The sequence below is a fragment of the Macrotis lagotis genome, chromosome 1 (genome assembly GCF_037893015.1).
Source record: "Macrotis lagotis isolate mMagLag1 chromosome 1, bilby.v1.9.chrom.fasta, whole genome shotgun sequence".
Taxonomy (NCBI): Eukaryota; Metazoa; Chordata; class Mammalia; order Peramelemorphia; family Peramelidae; genus Macrotis; species Macrotis lagotis.
Window position 1 is genome coordinate 545,620,985 of NC_133658.1, and position 21,416 is coordinate 545,642,400.

At 38.4% G+C, this 21,416-nt stretch overlaps 2 protein-coding genes across 2 annotated transcripts in view; one reads left to right on the forward strand and one right to left on the reverse strand.

The window, feature by feature from the left end:
* TOMM70 (translocase of outer mitochondrial membrane 70) overlaps positions 1 to 5,254 on the reverse strand; it is a 38,347-nt gene extending 33,093 nt beyond the window's left edge. The window contains exon 1 of the mRNA XM_074214323.1: positions 4,825 to 5,254. Within this exon, the coding sequence (XP_074070424.1) occupies positions 4,825 to 5,160 (336 nt within the window). The 5' untranslated portion in view covers positions 5,161 to 5,254. The remainder of the gene's footprint in view (positions 1 to 4,824) is intronic.
* A 102-nt stretch (positions 5,255 to 5,356) lies between these two features.
* The window catches only part of LNP1 (leukemia NUP98 fusion partner 1), an 80,703-nt gene continuing 64,643 nt past the window's right edge, over positions 5,357 to 21,416 (forward strand). Inside the window, exons 1-2 of the mRNA XM_074214325.1 lie at positions 5,357 to 5,537; positions 8,474 to 8,507. The gene's annotated coding sequence lies outside the window, so the exon portion shown is untranslated. The remainder of the gene's footprint in view (positions 5,538 to 8,473; positions 8,508 to 21,416) is intronic.

The following is a 21,416-nucleotide window of genomic DNA, read 5'->3' on the forward strand; positions in this document are numbered from 1 at the left end:
GAATGGTGGAGTTGAATAAAGACCAAAGACTATTTTACCTTTACTTATTTTTAAGGTTTTTGCAAGGCAAATAGGATTAAGTGGCTTGCCCAAGGCCACCCGGCTAGGTAATTATTAAGTGTCTGAGACCAGATTTGAACCCAGGTACTCCTGACTCCAGGGCCAGTGCTTTATCCACTACACCACCTAGCCACCCTACCTTTACTTAAAAAAAAAAATCATCTTATTATGTAATCTTGCTATCTCTTATAGTTTATTTTTTCTTAAGGATATGATTTCTCTCAACACATTCAATTTAGATCAATGTATAGTATGGGAACAATATAAAGACTAACAGACTGCCTTCTGTGGTGGGTGGGGAAGGAAGCAAAAATTTGGGGGAAACTGCTAAATTCAAAAATAAATAAATTTATTTTAAACATTAAAAAAAGAAAAACAAAAAAAGCAGAGATATTATTATATCTTTTCTTTGGTAACACTGACCAGGACAGTTGTTTACAGTTGTTCAACCTTCATTCTGGAAGAGGACCAATGACGTCACAAGTGATGAGTTGACTGAATTGGATTTAAGCAAAGCTGAAAAAAATTTATCAGTCTAACTCCTCCAGAATCTAGTGGCAAGACACAGGTCAGAACAATTCACACCCTAGGTTTCCAGATTTACAGCTTCCCGCCCCCCACCATGATATTCCTTAGCTCAAGAAGCTTCCATGGCTCCCTATTGCCTCTAGGATAAAATAAATTCCTGTTACTTAAGCCAACTTTTCTCAAATGAGTTCTATTATTCCACCCTTGTACTTTCTATTTAGAGCCTAACTAATCTTACATAATTCCCATGATATTCTGTGCCACCTGCTTTTGTGTAAGCTGTCTCCTGTGCCTAGAATACTCTTTCACCTCAGTTTCTCAGAATTCCAATCTCTTCAAGCTCAACTCAAACCCCAGCTCCTACATGATGCCTTCTCTCCCAATTACTTTGCATTTATTTATACATGTTGTCTCCCCTACAGAATCTAAGCACCTAGGGACTGTTTCTGTTATGCCCACGGATTCTGGTTCAGGCCGAGGCACAAGGCAGAGTCATGATAAATATTGATTGAACTGAATTTAGAAATAGAAGAAAAAGGCACAGCTAGGTGGCACAGTGGATTAGAGCACCAACCCTAGAGCCAGGAGGGTCTAAGTTCAAATCTGGTCTTAGATACTTACCTTAGCCATGTGACCTTAGGCAAGAAAAAAATGAAAGGAAGCTTAAACATTATTTTGTCCAATCCTTTATTTACAAATACAAAAGAGGAATGGGGGGGAAAGCTCCTTTATGCAAAAACAATGGGGATATAACAGAAAAGCAAAGCAGTCCTTTCTCTCCAGAGAGAATCCAGAGAATACCTTCTCTCTATTTAAGGGGAAATAAAAATTATAAGTTCAACTTCAAGACAAATGGAAAGCTCTCAGGAGGCTTAGTCTGCATTCTTTAATGCTATATCCACTGATAAAACCAATAGTGATTTCTACTGTATCTGGGAGTTTCTTGATCAACTACTGGTGAGACTCAGGATTAGAATCTATCTTTTGACTCTAAATCTAATGCTCTTTCCACTTTTGCACTCAGCTATTCAGCTTATCTTATACAGTTGAAAATAAATGCACCTGAGGGGGAAGGCACTAAAAGACATGTTGAATTATTTCTGAATGTGTACACACACCTTCAATCTCAAAAATCATCAAAATAAAGTTAATATAGTAAGTATATTTATATTTAGAGTTATTTGTCTGCAGCTTATAGCTCAACTTTAGACTGTAAGTTTCAGATGTGAGGGAGAAAAGACCAACTCTAAAGTCTTGAAAAAAAGTCTAAATTGAATTTTCTCACCTTAACAAAAATCAAAAGATAAAAAAAAAATCTGCATTTTCCATTCTAGCTGGAGCGATAAAGACACCAAATATTTGGAAAGACAAATTACTCAAATTGGCCCTATCTGTTTTTGGAGATCCAACTATACCCAGAGGAGAGAGAACACAAAACAGTGAAATCAATTTCCTATCAGTTTAAAAAAAGAACTCATTTTCTATCCTCAGAAAGGCACTTTTTAAAGTTAAAGCATTGCTTTTTTCCAACACCTGAGAGGTCACTAATATCCTTTATTATGAATCTCTCAACTTTAGAAAAAAGATTAATTATAATGTTAATGAACTCAGAAGAAACATGAAAATTATGAAAAAGCATTTCTAGTAAGATAAAAATTTGAATAAAAAAAAAAAAACAACCCAAGCTAACCAACACAAACACATCCTTAACATTTTCTTTATCAGGGCAGCTAGGTGTTGCAGTGGATTGAGCACCTAAGCTGTGTGTGGCCTTGGTCAAGGCATTTAACCCTACAGCCTTGCAAAAACCTAAAAAAAAAAAAAAGCCCCAAACACATTTTCTTTATCTGTCTTATCTATTTCCCTTATCAACTTCATTTTTTAAAGTTTGAACAGACCCAAAACTTTAATATTAATAACAATATCAAAATAGAATTTTACTTTTATCAGCAGTTTTCCATGGTCCTGTCAGAAAGATAAAACCCTGTATTATTTGGAAATGCTTGCTCTTCACTGAAATTTACTAAGTCGAAGTCAAATTTAAAGAAACTGTAGCAGCCCAAAATATACAAATAATTAAGTGATAAAAATTTGTTTCTTAATCCATACCATTAAAAAATAAGAAAATACAGGGCAGCTAGGTGGCATAGTGGATAGAGCACCAGCCTTGGAGTCTGGAAGAGTACTGAGTTCAAATTTGATCTCAGACACTTAATAATCACCTAGCTGTGTGGCCTTGGGCAAGCCACTTAAATCCATTGCCTTGAAAAAAATCTTTAAAAAGGGACAAATTGTCAAAATTTATTAAACCAGACTTCTCCTCAAAAACTAAGAAAATTCTTAACATCTTTTCAAGCTTTTTATTTCATTATTCCTCTTGAAAAAATTTATTTTTAATATACTGAGTGCACATGTATATGACAGCAACTTCAAATAACAACTTTACTAATTTTTCAATTACATAGAATCACAAAACTTCAGTACCTTTAGGGTTGGAAGTGTCTGCAAGGAGATTATTACTCCAATACCCTTCATTATACAGATGTGAGAAAGAAGATTAACACACTTGCCTACCAAAACACCGAGTAGGTGGTAGAGAAGGAAAAATTTTAAATTCCCACAAGAATTCTTTCCCTTAAGTTCTCAACTTTTATCAACCCAAATAAAAGTCTTTACTATTCCAAAATAAATAAACGAGCTTTACAATGGATTGTATATAGAGCTGGAAAGAACCCTAACTAGATCTAAGCCTCATTTTATAGATAAGGAAATCAAGGTTCAAAGAGGAAGTGACTTACTCAAGGTCACTACAAAAAGGTAGTAAAAGACAGCCCTGAGGTCTGAACCTAAGCTAACTCCAATTCATGGCTCTTTCTGTACTGTACTACCTCTACCTCTCTAGAGTGAATATGGACGATCAGAATTGGGTATAGGTCATAAGCTGCTGACCAGTTTGATTATTTTAAAGATGTTAAAGGTTTTTAAGTATAACATTTTCAAACAGGTGCTGCAGATAATGGTTCTATAGATTTTTCCCCATTAAGCCAGAGAGGAGGCAATTTAAGAGCCACCAATAACACAAACCTTATTCTTTCCAGGGTAGCCAAGCCTGAATATCGTGACACCAAAAAGCAAAGAATCACACCAGAAACAGCTGAGACATCTTAGCCAAAAAGAGACCAAAAAGGCAATTGGAGGCCTAGTTCAAATAGAAGACCTGCTAGTTACTATGTGACCTTGGCTAAATCACTTAATCTCATCAGCTTCCATTGTGAGCAAAATGATAGACTGGACTAGATAACCTCTTCCAGCTCCGAATTTATGATCTATAGCTTGTATTTGACTATTTTATATTTACCTGCATTTACTCACTTTATATTTGGTAGTTTTACTTGTCTTCCCCATTAGAATGTTAAGCTTCTGGTGAATGGGGACAGTTTTAATTTTTAAAATTTTTATTCCAAGAAACCTGTCCAAAGTGCCTAGTGTGAGGCAGGTGCTATTAAATGCTTTTCAAATTAAGGTATCTTCTGCATGGATCTGTCATTTACATCGAAGGAGCTAAACCAATTAAAGACAGAAAAATGAATTCTCAGTATGCTTCTATGGACATGGAAACCCACTCAAAAACAAAGCGATCCATTTCCACTTTTAAGACATGGAGTATCTAAAGTACAATCGAGAGTGTTAACATTGTCAATGATATCTTTCTTTCCTTCTCCCAAAACTTAAAAAAAAAAGGAATGGAAAGAGGGAATAAGCTATCGACTGTTAGAATTAATGTTAGACCAGGATAACTGGTAAAAGCAGCATGCATAGTGGATAGATCACTTGACACAGCTAAAAACCTGTACTTGGAAGCTGTGTGACCTTGGGCAATCTGGTTACCTTCTGGGGCCTCAGTTTCCTCATCTCAAAAGTTGATGGGTGTGGAGAAAACAATTTGGAAGGGGCCTTCCGGCTTTAGCAGATGGATGATGACGCTTTTGCTCATTTCTAATTTCTAATTTCTGAATCTTCAGCCATCAAATGCTGTGTCATAGGGGGAAGGGGGGGTATCCAAAGAAACCCCCCCCTTTGGTGGGGGGAGGAGGGAGAGACGCCAGTTCGCCCCCATGCAGGGCGCCCTCCCGCACCCCGGATCCCGTCCTCCGGATCCGCTGACGCACGTGGGGCCGAGCTCCGCTGCCAGCCCGCGAGGGCGGCGGGGCGGGGCCTCCCACGCCAATCTCTCACCATCTCCTCGTGGGCGCCGGTGCCGTCCAGGTGGCCGCTGCCCGCCCCGGCCGGGGCCGGGCTGGCCCTGCCCTCGGGGGTCTTCCTCTCGCTGTTCCGTTTGAGGCCCCCGCTGCCGGTGTCGCCGCGCCCGTCGCTCCCCGCGTCCCGCCGTCGCCGCTGCCGGCTCCAGAGGTACACGGCGCCGGCGCCCAGAATGAGCGGCGCCCCGACCGCCAGCGCCAGCTGCCAGCGAGGCAGGCCCCCCGCCTCGGCCCCGGCGGCCCCGCTCCCCACCGCGGCCCCGGCGCTGGGGACCGCCGCCACCGCCGCCTCCAGGGGCTTAGAGGCGGCCATGACGTCCTGGCCGCTCCTCAGCCGCCGCGGCCCCTCCCCGGACACCCCAGTCCCGGAGGCAGCGAGAGCGGCAGGCAGAGCGGGCGACAGAAAAGGGCCAGAGGGCACCGGAAACCCGGGGCATGCCGGGCCAAGCTTCCGCTCTCCTCGCCATCTCGGGGGGCGGGAGGGAAAGGCAATCGCTTCCGGTCACGGGACCACCGGAGCCCGGCCCGCCGCCGTATCGGGCTCGGACGAGCGGAAGAGTTCCCCTTTGATCTCTGACCCTCGGCCCCGCGCAGACGAGAGTCGGGCGGGGAATGGAACGAGCTCGTGGCGCTTTTGTTGGGGGAGGGGAATGCTTCTACTAAGGCCCCAGGGAGACCCGAGATGTTGAGGTGTGCTCCCCTTCGGGTGTTATTTAAAAGTCTGTCCGTTAGGCGGAGGGCGGGGTTGGCCGCATGGAGGGGCGGGGCGGAAGGCCGCGGCCTTTGCTATTGGTCTTCGCTGGCCAGGGGGCGGGGCTCTCTGGCTGAGTCTCCCTCGCAGCGGGCCGTGCTGCTTACGGCGTGCCCGGTGCCCGGTGCCCGGCGTGCCCGGTGCCCGGTGCCGGCCCCCTCCGGCCTGTTCAGCCCGCGCCATCTCGCCTCTGTGGGCTCGAGCCTAGCGCGGGCACGGGACGGCCCCGCGCCTGGTCCTTGCCCACCGGAGCCCTTCACGCAGGGTGGCAGGCCCCGTGCGAAGCCCACGGGGGTGAACCCTCTGCCTATCGTGCCCTCTCACGGCTGCATCGACCCCAAGCCGGCCTCTATCTCTACTCCCGAATACCCCGCCCCCGCGTCTCCATTGAGCCCCCTGCGCACGCTGTGTATGGCAGGCCTTCCCTTCTACCCAGCCCTGTGCCAACGCATGCCCAGACCTCTCAACCTATTTTCTTTTGTCCCACCTCAGGTTATGTCGCCACCAGCGCCTAATCTCTTCAGCCCCAGATAGCTTGCTGGAAATGCCGCGTTATGGTCTCTAGGTCATCTGTTACCTCTCCAGTCTCCGCGGCCCACTGTTAGCATTTTGTTACTTAATTTCACTAGAGATGGGAGAGGCTTCTCATGTGCAAATTATAATTGTGAAATATTTAAATGATTCCATATTGCTCTTGTGAGGAAACCAGATTTAGTGAAGAAAGAAGTAGCCTTGGGCGGCTAGGTGGCACAGTGGATACAGCACCGGCCCTGGAGTCAGGAGGACCTGAGTTCAAATGGGGCCTCAGACACTTAATAATGACCTAGCTGTGTGGCCTTGGGCAAGCCACTTAACCCTGTTTGCCTTGCAAAAACCTTAAAAAAATAAAGGTTACAAATTGTTGAGCTCTAGATAGTCACCATTGGTAGGAATTCCCCCATCCAGGATTCCTATAGGGATATAATCCCTATAGGGTTGAACAAAACATTGTTTAACCATGTTAAATAGTATAACCAATGGTAAAGCCAGAAAATATTTATTAAGAGCTAGTACTGGAGAAATTCAATATGATTAAATCCTAATGGTCAAATTTAAATGCACACACAATCCCCTTGTTCCTCTTTTGACAATAATACTTTACTTACTTAGCTCTTACTTAGCTCTTACCTACCCCAGGGCAGTGGAAGGAGGACTGGATTTTAAGTCAGAGGACCCTAGTTCAAATCCCACTTCTGCTCCTTAGTGCCTGAATGATTTGGGGCAAGTCATATAATCTCTCTGAATCTCAATTCCTCCATGAATGGAATAAGGATTGCATGAGTTCACCTCTAAGGTTCTTTCCAGATCTCAGTCTATGATCACAAGAATTTACAGGCTTGTAGGGTTTATTTCCTAACACTCAGAATATTACATTTTGCCCATAGTCTCATAAGTAGTGACAAAGGCAGTACTGGAACCTGCTGGGCCTTCTCAAATCCAAGGCCAACATACTTACTAAGACAAGTTGCTTTTCATGTGTTAATTATCTTCATTTTATTGATGAGGAAAATAATTATTATGGTTGAGTGACTTACTAATGTTAGTCTCAGTCTTTTGGGGAGCAGCTTGTGGTTTTATCAATCAGTTTACTTGGAACTCCATGCAGATCTGTACTCCTGGAAATGTTAAGTATCCTGCTCCTTGCCACACAGCTACTATGTCAGATGTTTCAGAGGAAGGATTTAAACACATATTTTAGCTAAGTAGCTCAGGGTGCAGTGAATGGAGTTTAACTTGAATTGAAGTCCAGCTCTGATACTGAAAAACTGTGACCTTGGGTAAGTCATTTAACCTTGTTTGTCTCATTTCCTCATCTGTAAAATGAGCTGGAGTTGGAAATGGCAAAGCACTCCAATATCCTTGCCAAGAAAACCCCAGAAGAGGTCACAAAGAATCAGATACATTTCACCACAAGAAAAATTAAAGTTTTCTGCAATACCACACCTTTTCATTTTACTTCTAATCAAAGCATATTTTCCTTGGAAACAATGCAAGGAAAGATAACACCTGGCATTTATGTTTTCAGGTTTGCAAATGAGTACCATGGGTATTATACCTACTTTACAGATGATCAAGCTGAGGCTCAAAAACACTAAAAGATTTGTCCTGAGACACATTGAGAGTAAAAGGTAGATTTGAACTGAGGTCTCACCACTATCCCTTGCAACCCTGTCTAACAAATAAGTTGTATTCCTAAAGATCACTTTTATGTTGCTTGTTCAAAATTCAATAACTCTAGGAAGTAGATTAAATCAAGTATTTAAATTTTGTAGGCAGAGAAACCTTAGGTACAGAATCAGAAGTGTAATGAGCTAGAATCTAAAATCTGATTACTTGTTCTAGTATCCTGCTTTGTAAATCCTTTGGTCTTTTTATATAATTAACCATTTGCTTTTCAGAGTCAGATTATCTTCAGGATACTTATAGGAGCAAGAGTACTATACTTACAATTAAAATTTTAAATGGATTACTTGGCACCAATAGGGCCTTACAAATTAAATTATGATGATATAATTTGAAATAGGTTCAGTTCTTCAATACTGTATGTAGAATCCCATTAGTAAATTGCTTTGAGGGAATGGAGTGTTTCTTAGCAACAGAACTCAGAGGAGAACTAAAAATAATAGCAATGGAAATATGAGTGCTTGGAATAAACAAGGTTCCAGGCACTAGCTCCCTCAAGCCTATATTATAACAAGTGTCACCGTACATCCATATTCTTTCCTCTTGAGAAATAAACATGGTATTTACACAACAAAGTAAAATAATTAACACAAGCAATTAGTAAATACTTTTACTAAAACTAAGTATTTATAAAGTACTTTATGCTTTTCAGGTCATTTTCATGTGATGTGACAACTGACTTAGAGGTAGGTAAGACAATATAGTTCCCATTTTACGGAGAATAAAGTTAACACACAGAATGGTTACATGATTTTTCCAAGATCTGTGGCAAAAAAAATTGGACTTCTAGTCCAATGGTCTTTCTACTACACTTGATTTATAAAATACTAACTTGATATTAAATACTTATTTCAGTGTTTTACTTCATAATGACCACAGTGAGGTTTGGGTTGCCCTCCAACCTTTTTTTTCTCCTCCCTTTAAACCATCTGAATTTCTTTAATCAATTTAAAGAGAAAAACATAGTTTTCTTTATCCATTAATATATTTTTTTAAGTTTTTGCAAGGCAAATGGGGTTAAGTGGCTTGCCCAAGGCCACACAGCTAGGTAATTATTAAGTGTCTGAAGTCGGATTTGAACTCAGGTACTCCTGACTTCAGGGCTGGTGCTTTATCCACTTCACCACCTAGCTGCCCCCTCGATATGCCCCCTCCATTAACATTCTGATGTGGTGTGCTATGTTTAAATCCCCTGACCTAAGCAAATTTGTTCAAAGGGACCTCTTCCAGATTACTTTCCTTAGACAATAAACTGGATGCATGATTTCTTTTTGTCATCTACAGAATGAATGTATTAATGAAAGAATAGTTTCAATTACTGAATTGTGTTCAATTTTTAAATTTGCTTTGAAGAATTCAGTCTTGTGAGTTATAATTCTTTGGGAGATTTGCCTATAAAATTTCTTTTTAATAGTACTTCATTTCTCCAAATGAAATTCTTTCAAATTTTCAGAAGATTAATGCTGAATATACTTCACTGACTACATTGTAATTGATTAATCATGACACCCGGTGAGGTCACCAGTTTTGAGTGTGTTTGCACTTCATTGCATTTAAGAGATAAGAGTTGACCTTATAAAGTTTACATAAAAAAAACTTTATTAAATTATCCAGTATTCACCTTAGGATATTCAAGGAGAATGTGCTACAAATAATTAAAATTAACTCAGAAGCACTCTATATTACTCTCTTTGTTTTGACATTCTAATCCTGACCTTGATTATACTGCATTCTTTTCCAAATGTTATGAAGAAAGTTCTTAGCAGCAGTAGTCATCCCTAGAAATGTGACCAAGTCAGATCAATTTCCTAGTTCAGTTTTCTAGAATCAATAACTTAAAAATAGGTTAGATTGTAGCTTTTATAGTTTGATACATTATATTTTTTGTAATCTTGTTAAGTTGGGGGGAGGTCTCCCATTTCTGAGATGTAAATCGACTACTATTGTTTCATTGTTTAATGTAAAATTTGTACCCTGATCTCCTCTTCCACACTACCTAATTTCAGGTCCAGTAAAGGGGAAGGGGATTTACCTTTTGCCCTGTGGACAAAGGGCAAGACCATAAAAACCTGGATTGAACCTCTGCTCAGGGCCAATCTTTTCTTACTTGCTAGCCCAGTCAGTTCTCCTTGACTGATCTTTTGTCTTTGTCTCTCTTTACCTACCACGTTCTATATGCTGTAACTTCTTTTAATAAATTTTTATTTTCTTTCCACACTTGCTTTCCCAGGTCTAGTAGTGATTCCTCATAAGCAGAATTGAACTCAAGCAATTTAGTGGCCGCATCATGATCTGAGCCCTGAAAGAGGTCATAGTTTCTCAAGAGTTAGAGGTGAGGAGTAGACGACAGCCTGTGTAAAGGCATGTCAGCCAGAGAGAGCATGCCAAGGGTGGGGAACAGCAGGGAAGACAATTTGACTGGGTCATAAAATTTCCTTAATTTCCTCAACTGTTAAATGGAGGATAATGATACCTACCTCACAAGAGAGAGAAATGAGATAATATTTGTAAAGCAGTTAGCACAATGTGTGACACATAGTAGGTGCCATGTAAATGTTTATTCCCTTCCTTTCCTCTTAAAGTGTGTACCTAGGTAGGCTGGTACAAGCGCATAAAAGGACTTTAAGAGCCAGCCCAAGGAATTTGTACTTTATCTTTTAAAATATAAGGTACTTGAGGGTAGAGACTTTTTGTCTTTGTTTTTGTATTTCTATCTTAGTGCCTGGCACATAGCCATATAATAAATGTTTATTGTTTGTTTTGTTGAAGAAATAGGGAGCCACTAAAGGTTCTTGAGGCATCTAGGTAGCTCAATAGAAAATGATTGTGACCTTAGATAGCTATTAGTTATATAGCCTCAAATAAGACCTTTATCACCTCTTCCCTAAACCTGAGGGTTTATCTCTCTGCCTCAAATTTCTCCCCACTTTAGTCTATTCTCCACTTAGTTATCAAATTAATCATCCTAAGCATAGGTTGGACAATATAATTTAACTTTCCAAATCTTCTTACATCAACTCCCTTTATAATCCAATGATATTTGCATTCTATACCCCAATCTCAGACAATTTCTTAGACCTGAAACACCCCCCCCCTACCCCCCCCCCCATGTCCTCATTTTTGCCTCCTTTTTTCCCTGGCCATCAACTCTCAGCTAAAGTTTCACCTTTTGCAAAAAAGTCTTACCTCAACCTCCTTAACTTAGTGCTCAGTGTTTGAGAGGCTACCAAAAAAAAGTGTGGGAGAAAAGAGGTATTAGGTCACCTACCAAACTGTAGCTCTTCAGAACCATTGTGCTGACCTCAGAACTGTCTAATAGAGTCATGTCAGAAAATTTAATTGTTTTAGGAAAATTCCAAAGATCCCCTGGTAAGATAAGGTATCTGACCCTGAGGTTCTTTCTCAAACTGAACTGCCAAGGTTTCAAAATTTATCTAGAAAGCACAAGGCCAAATACAAGCTTATCTAAAAGACTCATTATAAGAGACCTTGCAGGAGGCAAATGTGCATAGAGTTCAGAAGAAGTAATAAAAGGGGCGGCTAGGTGGCATAGTGGATAAAGCACCGGCTGTGGAGTTAGGAGTACCTGGGTTCAAATCCTGTATCAGACACTTAATAATGACCTAGCTGTGCAGCCTTGGGCAAGCCACTTAACCCCGTTTGCCTTGCTAAAAAAACAGACAAAAAAAAAGAAGTAATAAAAGAACATTCACAATATCTCTGAAGAATCTTAGTATTGATTGTGAGAAAAGAAGACACTGGCATAGGACTACCAAGTATGGCATTCCTATATTCAAGAAGACATTGTGCTCTATGAGCAATGCAAAACTGCAGTTGCTCAAAAAAAATGGGAACTATGCATACCCAGAGCTACTTCCACTATAAATGTTCTAACCAATCACTTGTGTCCAACCTGTGGAAGAGCCACAGCCAAACGCACTGTATACTGACCTCAGCATTGTGGTATCCTTGCTCTTTTTGGAAAATGAATGACAAGAATGGATAACAGTGGCTTCCCTCTGAGGTTCTCTACAATTTATCATAAATATCTTGTTGAATATCCTGAAAAATCCTTGTTTTCATGTTGTCTTCCTAATTAAACTAACCTCCTTGAGAGCAAAGGCTACCCCCAGCAATTAGCATAGTGCCTGCACATGGTAAGCTTGTTTAATTAATTGATCTTTATTTCTGTCTGCCTCTATTTTCTCATCTGTAAAATAGGGATGATAATAGGAATAATAGTTAGCATTTATATAATACTATGTGCCAGGCACTTCTCAGTTATCTCACTGATTCTCACAACAGCTCTGCATTTTACAGATGAGGAAACTGAGGCAAAGGTCAAATGACTTGCCCAGAAAAACACAGAAAGTGTTTGAATGCTGTATTCATTGTGCCATCTCACTACCCATGACACTGCTCTTCCAGAGTTGTTATCTTCTTCCCCTTTTTTTACCATAGGTCTTTTGTACCTCTTAATGTAATGAGATTTATCCCATTCAGTTGCAAAGTGCTTTGCAAAGCAATATTTAAATAGTAGCCATAATTATTATCAAGCAGAAAATGATCATGGTCAAATTTTTGTTTGGTTATTTTGGAAGCTGTATAGAGGATTGATTGAAGAAGAGAAAGACTGAAATCTGAGAGTCCAGTTAGGAAACTTTGTCAACATCCAGGAGAGTAGCAACAAGGATCCTCTGGAATCATGACTAGTCATTGCTATGACCAGAGTTATTAAGTGTTTCATAGTTGTTTTCCTTATATTGTTGTTTTTGTATATATTATTTTCCTCACTTCTTATTGCACAAGTTCATAGAAGTTGTCCCAGGTTTTTCTGACACTGTCTTTTCCATAATTGTTATAGTACAATTATTTTACATGAATCTACCATAATTTATCCAGCTATTCCCCAGTCAATTGGCTTCCCCATTTCTTAGTCTCCAGTCCTTTACACTACAAAAAGAGCTACTAAATATTTTGATTCACATGGGGTCCTAAACTCTTCCTTTGATATCTTTGGGAATTAAAAGATTTTATAAGAGGGGCCCCAAGATTTGATGAATTTTTAGCCTGACCTCTACCTGAGACTCTGGGAGCCATATCTGACTTTGCATTTAGCTCAAATGTCAGATTGGTTTCTCGTCTCAGTCAGGGAAGTATCAGTTAGCTAAGAAACTCAATATTTCTAACTTGGAATCAAAGATTGCAAATATTGAATTGGGTAGAACTCGGCTCAAATTCCACTTTCTCTAATTTAAACTTGGGCTGTGCATGTGTGTTTGTGTGTGTGTGTGTGTGTGTGTGTGTGTGTATCTGTCTGTATATGTGTATGTGAGATGGGCAGTCTCTTTCATTTTTCTTTGTAGCTCCAACTTCTAGCATAGTGTCTTACTTGGAGAAAATATTTAATAAATGCTTCTTATTTGAATATGCATTTACAGTGCCTGGTATACAGTGTTCTTAATAAATACTTGTTGATTATTGAATATATTGGAATATATGGATATATTCTGTTATACATATACATACACTCACAGAGATAGATAGATAGATAGATTCCAAAAGACATATTGGAAACTACTTTCCCATTCATCTCTTCACTCCAGTTAACTTCTGCTGCATTTACATTTCCAAAAGATCCAAAGCCAGTTATTTCTTCCAACAAAGGCAAATCTTACAGATGAGATAAGTGTCTTTTGGTGGATAAAACTTTTATGATATCATCTACATCATATTTACATTACACTATACAACATAGGCTTTCAAATTTCCACAAAGACATGCCAAAGCCAGGCCCTTAAAGGTATCAAGGTTGTGTTGCAGGTAGAGTGGAATTAAATTTTACTCAGTTTTGCTTAGGAGAAAGTTAGGCTCCAAAATAGATCAACAAAATTACCCCTGAAATCATCCTTTATTTCCCATCAAGCACAGAACAATATCTTTAAATGATTATAACTCTGATAGAGTCAGGCTCTCTTTAAAAGAAGACAGTCTATTTTAAGGAACAGAGAAATCTGGATGTTTGCTATAGACAAAATTGAATGTGTGCTATTTTTCATAGCACCCATCTAAGGTATTGATAAAAAAAAAACTAGGAATTTTATTCAAATAAAAGAAAACAAAAAACTGATTGGGGGAAAGTACTTTTTTTTTAATCATTTTTTCCAAATTAAATGTAAAAAGAACTGATTCTTTTTTTTTTTTTTAATTTTGAGCTCCATCATCAGTTCCTAGCCAGGATATAACTCCTATGTCTTCTAATGGTCCTTTCTTGCTAAGACAAACAACCCCCCCCCCAAAAAAAACCCAACTTTCCTCCAAATTCTTGAGCTTCTTTTAGTTTTGGATTGAATGAAACTCTTGGAAATTCCTCAAAGTAATTTCAAGGATGTTTTGCTTAGTAACAATATCAGATCTATTATGCTCATTTATTAAGATTCCGAATCATCATTGTTCTTTTTGAAGAGGGGAATTGAAAAGAAGTGGGCATCACCCTCCCTTTTTGTTATAATTCTCTTGGTCTACTACTTCTACCCTGTGGTACAATAGGTTTCCATTTTTACTTTCCCTAAAGTATCATTCTTTCTTGAGAAAAACTATAATTTTCTTATATCTATAACCAATTCTATATATGGTACCTTTTATTATTAAGAATTATTAGTAATTAGTTATTAGTAGGGTTCCCCCCCTTTTTATTTCTTCATTCTTAGCCCAGTCCTTAGGAAGGACAGAGTGACAATGAAACATTCTAAATCCTGGGCCAGACCCTAACCAACAGGGAGAGTTTACCTATGATTAAAAGGTAAAGAGGGGGCAGCTAGGTGGTGCAGTGGATAGAGCACTGGCCCTGCAGTCAGGAGTATCTGAGTTCAAATCTGGCCTAATAATTACCTAGCTGTGTGGCCTTGGGCAAGCCACTTAACCCCACTGCCTTGCACAAAAAAAAAAAAGTAAAGAGAATCTAATCCAGGTGTATTCTGGCCCATTGTGTTCAATTTAAGTAGTTTGGATGGTGATGAGTCGCCTAGTTAGAGAAATCCTAGCCCCCTCATTAGAGAAATCCACCTCCTCATAATAATTCCTTCTCTCAATTGTTATCCAATCCATTGATTTTTCACTTTCAGGGACACTCCCTTTTCCAAGAGTATTTGAACATTTACAACCTTCTTGCCTGGTCTTAGGTTTCTCAGAGAACTCCTGATCTCAATTTATTATCTGCTAGGCTAATTAATAAATTTATTATTAATTACCCAGAAACTATATTTCTTGAACTGTTCATTTGTCTCACTCTGCATTATAGCGGCCCTACCCAAATAGTAATGAACCGAGTTCCCAAAATATCTGTTCCAATAATACACTCAAGATAAGGCAATTACTCTCTGCTGCCCCATTTGTTCCCAGCAGCTTGCTGACAAGTGACTAGAATCAGTTTTGCCTTAGTCACATTTCTATCATATTTTCCATTGTTTACTCTCCTAAATTTAGTAAAGATACCTGAAATTTAGTCAATGGCAATGACTCCAAAGAAGCTTTGGTCATTTTTTTCCCCTCAGTGTACTGTTACCTTAAATGACACAAGATTCCTTGGTTTATAGGAAAGGATAGGTAAGATTATTACCTTGGTGTGGAGTAGATTGTCTTGGATTCCTTGAGTGTGGGGATCTTTTTAATAGACTACATGGGTGGTTCAAACCAGAGACCTTCTCAAAAGGACAATCCAGAAATAAATTTTCAGATTATAAGGAGTATGTTTTCCTTAATCAGAGTTCTGGAGTTTTCCTATCTAGTAACAAATGATTTTTCAAAAGAGAACCATAGTTCATTTAGAAACCAGGAGGGATGGAAATTCAGAGAAGCCTGGAAGGATTTACATGAACTGTTGCTGAGCAAGATGAGAAGAACTAGAAGAATGTTGTACTTACAGCTATGTGGGGGTGATGATCAACCTTGATGGACTTGCTCATTTCATCATTGCAACAATCAGGGACAATGGAGAATACCATCTATATCCAAAGAAAGTATTGTGGAGTTTAAACAAAGACCAAAGACTATTACCTTTAATTTAAATCTTAAAAAAATGCATCTTCTTATATATTTTTGCTATCTCATGTATATATATATATATATATATGTATTTTTTTTTTCCCCTTAAGGATATGATTTCTCTCAACACATTCAATTTTAATGTATAGCATGGAAACAATGTAAAGACTATCAGACTGCTTTCTGTGGGGGGTAAGGGAAGGAAGTGAGATTGGGAGAAAAATTATAAAATTGAATTATAAAATTTTAAAAAATTAAAAAAGAAAAAAAAGAGGACCATAGGAAGACAGCACAGAGAAGGTGATAGAACCAGTCAAGAATTAAGACAGCACTGGAGGCAAGGAGGGCTGAGTAAGTGGGAATAGAAAAGACCTTTTCTATTCAACATGAGGCTTATGTAGGGAGAATTTAAACAATTTGTCAGAAAGTTATTTTGAATGGGCCTGCATTTAAAAATAAGCCCTGTTTGAAAGAATTGGAGGATTATTTCATGAAATTGGATCTAGTAGCGATAAAAATAATTGGATTTTGCCAAGAATCAGTTTTAATTGGTCTAAATATAACCCATAGGCTAAAATCCTTTATTGACTTTAGACTACTCTGAACAAGGCCTCCTTTCCTTTGTCTTGTTGGATCAATCCAGGAAAGATTCCAAAAGGGGTCTAAGATGTCCTAAATCAAGGTGACAGCATCCCCCCAAAACTGCCTAGACACTCAACATATAGCATGTACGTTTCATATTTCTTATGAAATACCAAGAACTCAGAGAATCCCGTGAAGAAAGGCCCCGTTACACTTAATGAAAAAAAGTAAAAAAGAAGGGGGCCTAGCCTGACCAGATCTAAAATTATAAGCATCAGTCATGCTATTGGCTAAAAAATAGACTAGTAGGTGCAATAGCAGGAAATGATTTTAGTAGTCTGTTGATAAACCTAAAGAGTCCAGCTATTGGGATAAAAATTCTCTCTTTGATAAAAACTGTTGGGAAAATCAGAAGTTAGTATGGCAGAAACTTGGATTATACCAACACCTTACACCCTATACCAAGATAAGCTCAAAATGGATACAGGAATTAGACATAAAAAAATAATATTTTTAAGCAAACTAGGAGATCAAGGAATAGTTTACCTGTCAGATCTATGGAAAAGGAAGCAGTTAATGACCAAGGAAGAGAGGGAGAATATCATTTAAAAACAAACTGGATAATTTAAATTACATTAAATTAAAAAACTTGTGCACAGACAAACCCACTGTAACCAAGGTCAAAAGAAATTTAAATTGGGAAACAAGCTTTACAACTAGTATTTCTGACAAAGGATTCATTTCTAACATATACAAAGAACTGAGTCAAATTTTTAAAAAAGCAAGCCATTCCCCAATTGACAAATGGTCAAAAGGATATGCAAAGGTGATTTACACATAAGGAAATCAAAGCAATCCATAGTTATATGAAAAATCACTCTAAATCATTACTTATTAGAGAAATGCAAATTAAAACATCTCTGAGGTACCACCTCACACCTCTCAGATTGGCCAATATGACTAGAAAGGACAATGATCAATGTTGTAGGGGATATGGGAAATCTGGGGCACTAATACATTGTTGATGGGGCTTTAAACTCATCCAGCCTGTCTGGAGAGCAATTTGGAATTATGCCCAAAGGGCAACAAAAATGTGCATACCCTTTGATCAAGCAATACCACTACTGGGTCTATACACTGAAGAGATCATGAAAAGGGGGTAAAAACATCACTTGTACAAAAATATTCATAGCAGCTCTGTTTGTGGTGGCAAAGAACTAGAAATTGAGGGAATGTCCATCAATTGGGAAATGGCTTAATAAACTGTGGTATATGTATGTGATGGAACACTATTGCTCTATTAGAAACCAGGAGGGATGGGAATTCAGGGAAGCCTGGAAGCATTTGCATGAACTGATAGTGAGATGAGCAGAACCAGAAAAACATTGTACGCTGTAATAGCAACATGGGGGTGATGATCAACCCTGATGGACCTGCTCATTCCATCAGTGCAGTGATGGTACAGGTACAATTTTGGGGTATCTGTGATGAAGAATACCATCTGTAACCAGAGAAAAAATTGTGGAGTTTGAACAAAAACCAAAGACTTTACCTTTTATTAAAAAAAAGTTATATGATTTTGCTGTCTCTTATACTTTATTTTTCTTAGTTAAGGATTTCTTTCTTATCACATTCAACTTAGATCAGTGTATACCAAGGAAACAATGTAAAGACTATCAGACTGCCTTCTGTTGGGGGTGGGGGGAAAGAAGGAAGAAGATTGGGGGGGGAAATGTAAAATTCAAAATAAATAAATAAACTTATTTAAAAAAAATGAAAGGCCCCATTACTTCCCCTAGGGAAAGAAACTACTGAAATTCATTTTTTGTTTTTTGTTTTTATTTATTTAAGGCAATGGGATTAAGTGACTTGCCCAAGGTCAAACAGCTAGGCAATTATTACATGTTTGAGGTCAAATTTGAACCCAGGTCCTCCTGACTCCAGGGCTGCCACTCTATCCACTATGCCACCTAGCTGCCCCCTGAAGTTTAATTTTTAATGAAGGAGCTGAACACCTCTGCCTTCTCTCCACCATTCGTTATCATCAATCCATCTTTCCTAAGTGATAGTTATGTTCCTTCTTTCATCCTCTCTCTACCCTTTCCAATATAGCTGATAACAAAATCAAAACTCAAAAAATTTTTCTTACTGTCCTTAGTTTGTCCTGCCAGCCTCAGCTTATTCTGAGCCTTAGCATTCAGATAGTTTTTTGTTTTTTTGCATTTTTTTATTTTTCTTTATTTTTATTATTAAAGATATATTTGAGTTTTACAATTTCCCCCCATCTTACATCTGTCCCCCCCACCCCCCTCACCGAAAGCACTCTGTCAGTCTTTACTTTGTTTCCATGTTGTGCCTTGATCCAAATTGGGTGTGATGAGAGAGAAATGATATCCTTAAAGAACAGACAAGAAGTCTAAGAGGTAACAAGATCAGACAATAAGATATCTGGTTTTTTTTCTAAATTAAAGGGAATAGTCCTTGAACTTTGTTCAAACCCCACATCTCCTTATCTGGATACAGATGACACTCTCCTTTGCAGACAGCCCAAAATTGCTCCTGATTGTTGCACTGATGGAATGAGTGAGTCCTTCAAGGTTGATCATCACTCCCATGTTGCTGTTAGGGTGTACAGTGTTTTTCCTGGTTCTGCTCATCTCACTCAGCATCAGTTCATGCAAATCCTTCCAGGCTTCCCTGAAATCCCATCCCTCCTGGTTTCTAATAGAATAGTGTTCCATGACATATATATACCACAGTTTGCTAAGCCATTCCCCAAATGAAGGACATTTACTTGATTTCTAATTCTTTGCCACCACAAACAGGGCTGCTATGAATATTTTTGTACAAGTGATGTTTTTACCCTTTTTCATCATCTCTTCAGGGAATAGACCTAGTAGTGGTATTGCCGCGTCAAAAGGTATGCACATTTTTGTTGTGCTTTGGGTGTAGTTCCAAATAACTCTCCAGAAAGGTTAGGTGAGTTCACAACTCCACCAACAGTGTAATAGTGTCCCAGATTTCCCACAAGCCATCCAACAATGATAATTTTCCTTTCTGGTCATATTGGTCAATCAGAGGTGTGAGGTGGTACCTCAGAGAAGCTTTAATTTGCATTTCTCTAATAAGTAATAATTTAGAGCAATTTTTCATATGACTATAGATTACTTTGATCTCCTCATCTGTAAATTGCCTTTGCATATTCTTTGACCATTTGTCAATTGGGGAATGACTTTTTGTTTTAAAAATATGACTCAGTTCTCTGTATATTTTAGAAATGAGTCCTTTGTCAGAATCATTAGTTGTAAAGATTGTTTCCCAATTTACTACATTTCTTTTTATCTTGGTTACAGTGGTTTTATCTGTGCAAAAGCTTTTTAATATAATGTAATCAAAATCATCTAGTTGGTTTTTGGTGATGTTCTCCACCTCTTCCTTAGTCATAAACTGCTCCCCTTTCCATAAATCTGACAGATAAACTAGTCCTTGATCTTCTAATTTGCTTATAGTATTGTTTTTTATGTCTGAGTCCTGTAACCATTTGGATCTTATCTTGGTAAATTAGGTGTTGGTCTAATCTAAGTTTCTTCCATACTAACTTCCAATTATCCCAGCAGTTTTTATGAAAGAGGGAGTTTTTATCCCAATAGCTGGACTCTTTGGGTTTATCAAACAGCAGATTACTATAATCATGTCCTGCTTTTGCACCTAGTCTACTCCACTGGTTCACCACTCTATTTCTTAGCCAATACCAAACAGTTTTGATGACTGATGCTTTATAATATAATTTTAGATCAGGTAGGGCTTTTTTTTTGCATTTTTTTCCATTAAGCTCCTGGAAATTCTTGATTTTTTATTTCTCCATATGAATTTACTTACAATTTTTTCCAACTCATTAAAGTAATTTTTTGGAATTTTGATTGGTAGGGCACTAAACAGGTAGTTTAGTTTTGGTAGAATTGTCATTTTTATTATATTAGCACTACCTATCCATGAGCAGTTGATATCTGCCCAGTTATTTAAATCTGATTTAATTTGTGTGAGAAGTGTTTTATAATTGTTTTCAAAAAGTTTCTGAGTCTGTCTTGGCAAATAGACTCCCAGGTATTTTATATTGTCTGAAGTTACTTTGAATGGGATTTCTCTTTCTAGCTCTTCCTGCTGTATCTTGCTAGACATATATAGAAAAGTTGAGGATTTATGAGGGTTTATTCTATAACCTGCAACTTTGCTAAAATTGCTAATTGTTTCCTGTAGTTTTTTGCATGATTTCTTGGGATTCTCTAGGTAGACCATCATGTCTTCTGCAAAGAGTGAGAGTTTTTGTCTCTCCCTTCCCAATTCTAATTCCTTCAATTTCTTTCTTCTCTAATTGCTGAAGCTAACATTTCTAATACAGTATTGAATAGTCATGGTGATAATGGGCACCCTTGTTTCACCCCTGATCTTATTGGGAATGTCTCTAGCCTCTCCCCATTGAATATAATGCTTGTTGATGGTTTCAGATAGATACTGCTAATTATTCTAAGGAACAGTCCATTTATTCCTACACTCTCTAGTGTTTTTAGTAGGAATAGATGCTGTATTTTGTCAAAAGCTTTTTCAGCATCTATTGATATGATCATATAATTTCTGATAGGTTTGTTGTTGATATAATTGAGTATACTAACAGTTTTCCTAATATTGAACCAACCCTGCATTCCTGGGATGAATCCTACTTGATCATAATGTATTATCCTAGTGATAACTTGTCGTAATTGTTTTGCTAAGATTTTAAGATTTTTGCATCTATATTCATCAGAGAGATAGGTCTATAATTTTCTTTCTCTGTTTTAACTCTTCCTGGTTTAGGTAACAGCACCATATTGGTTTCATAGAAAAGAGTTAGGCAGAGTTCCATCTTTCCATATTTTTCCAAAGAGTTTATATAGAATTGGAACCAATTGTTCCTTAAATGTTTGGTAGAATTC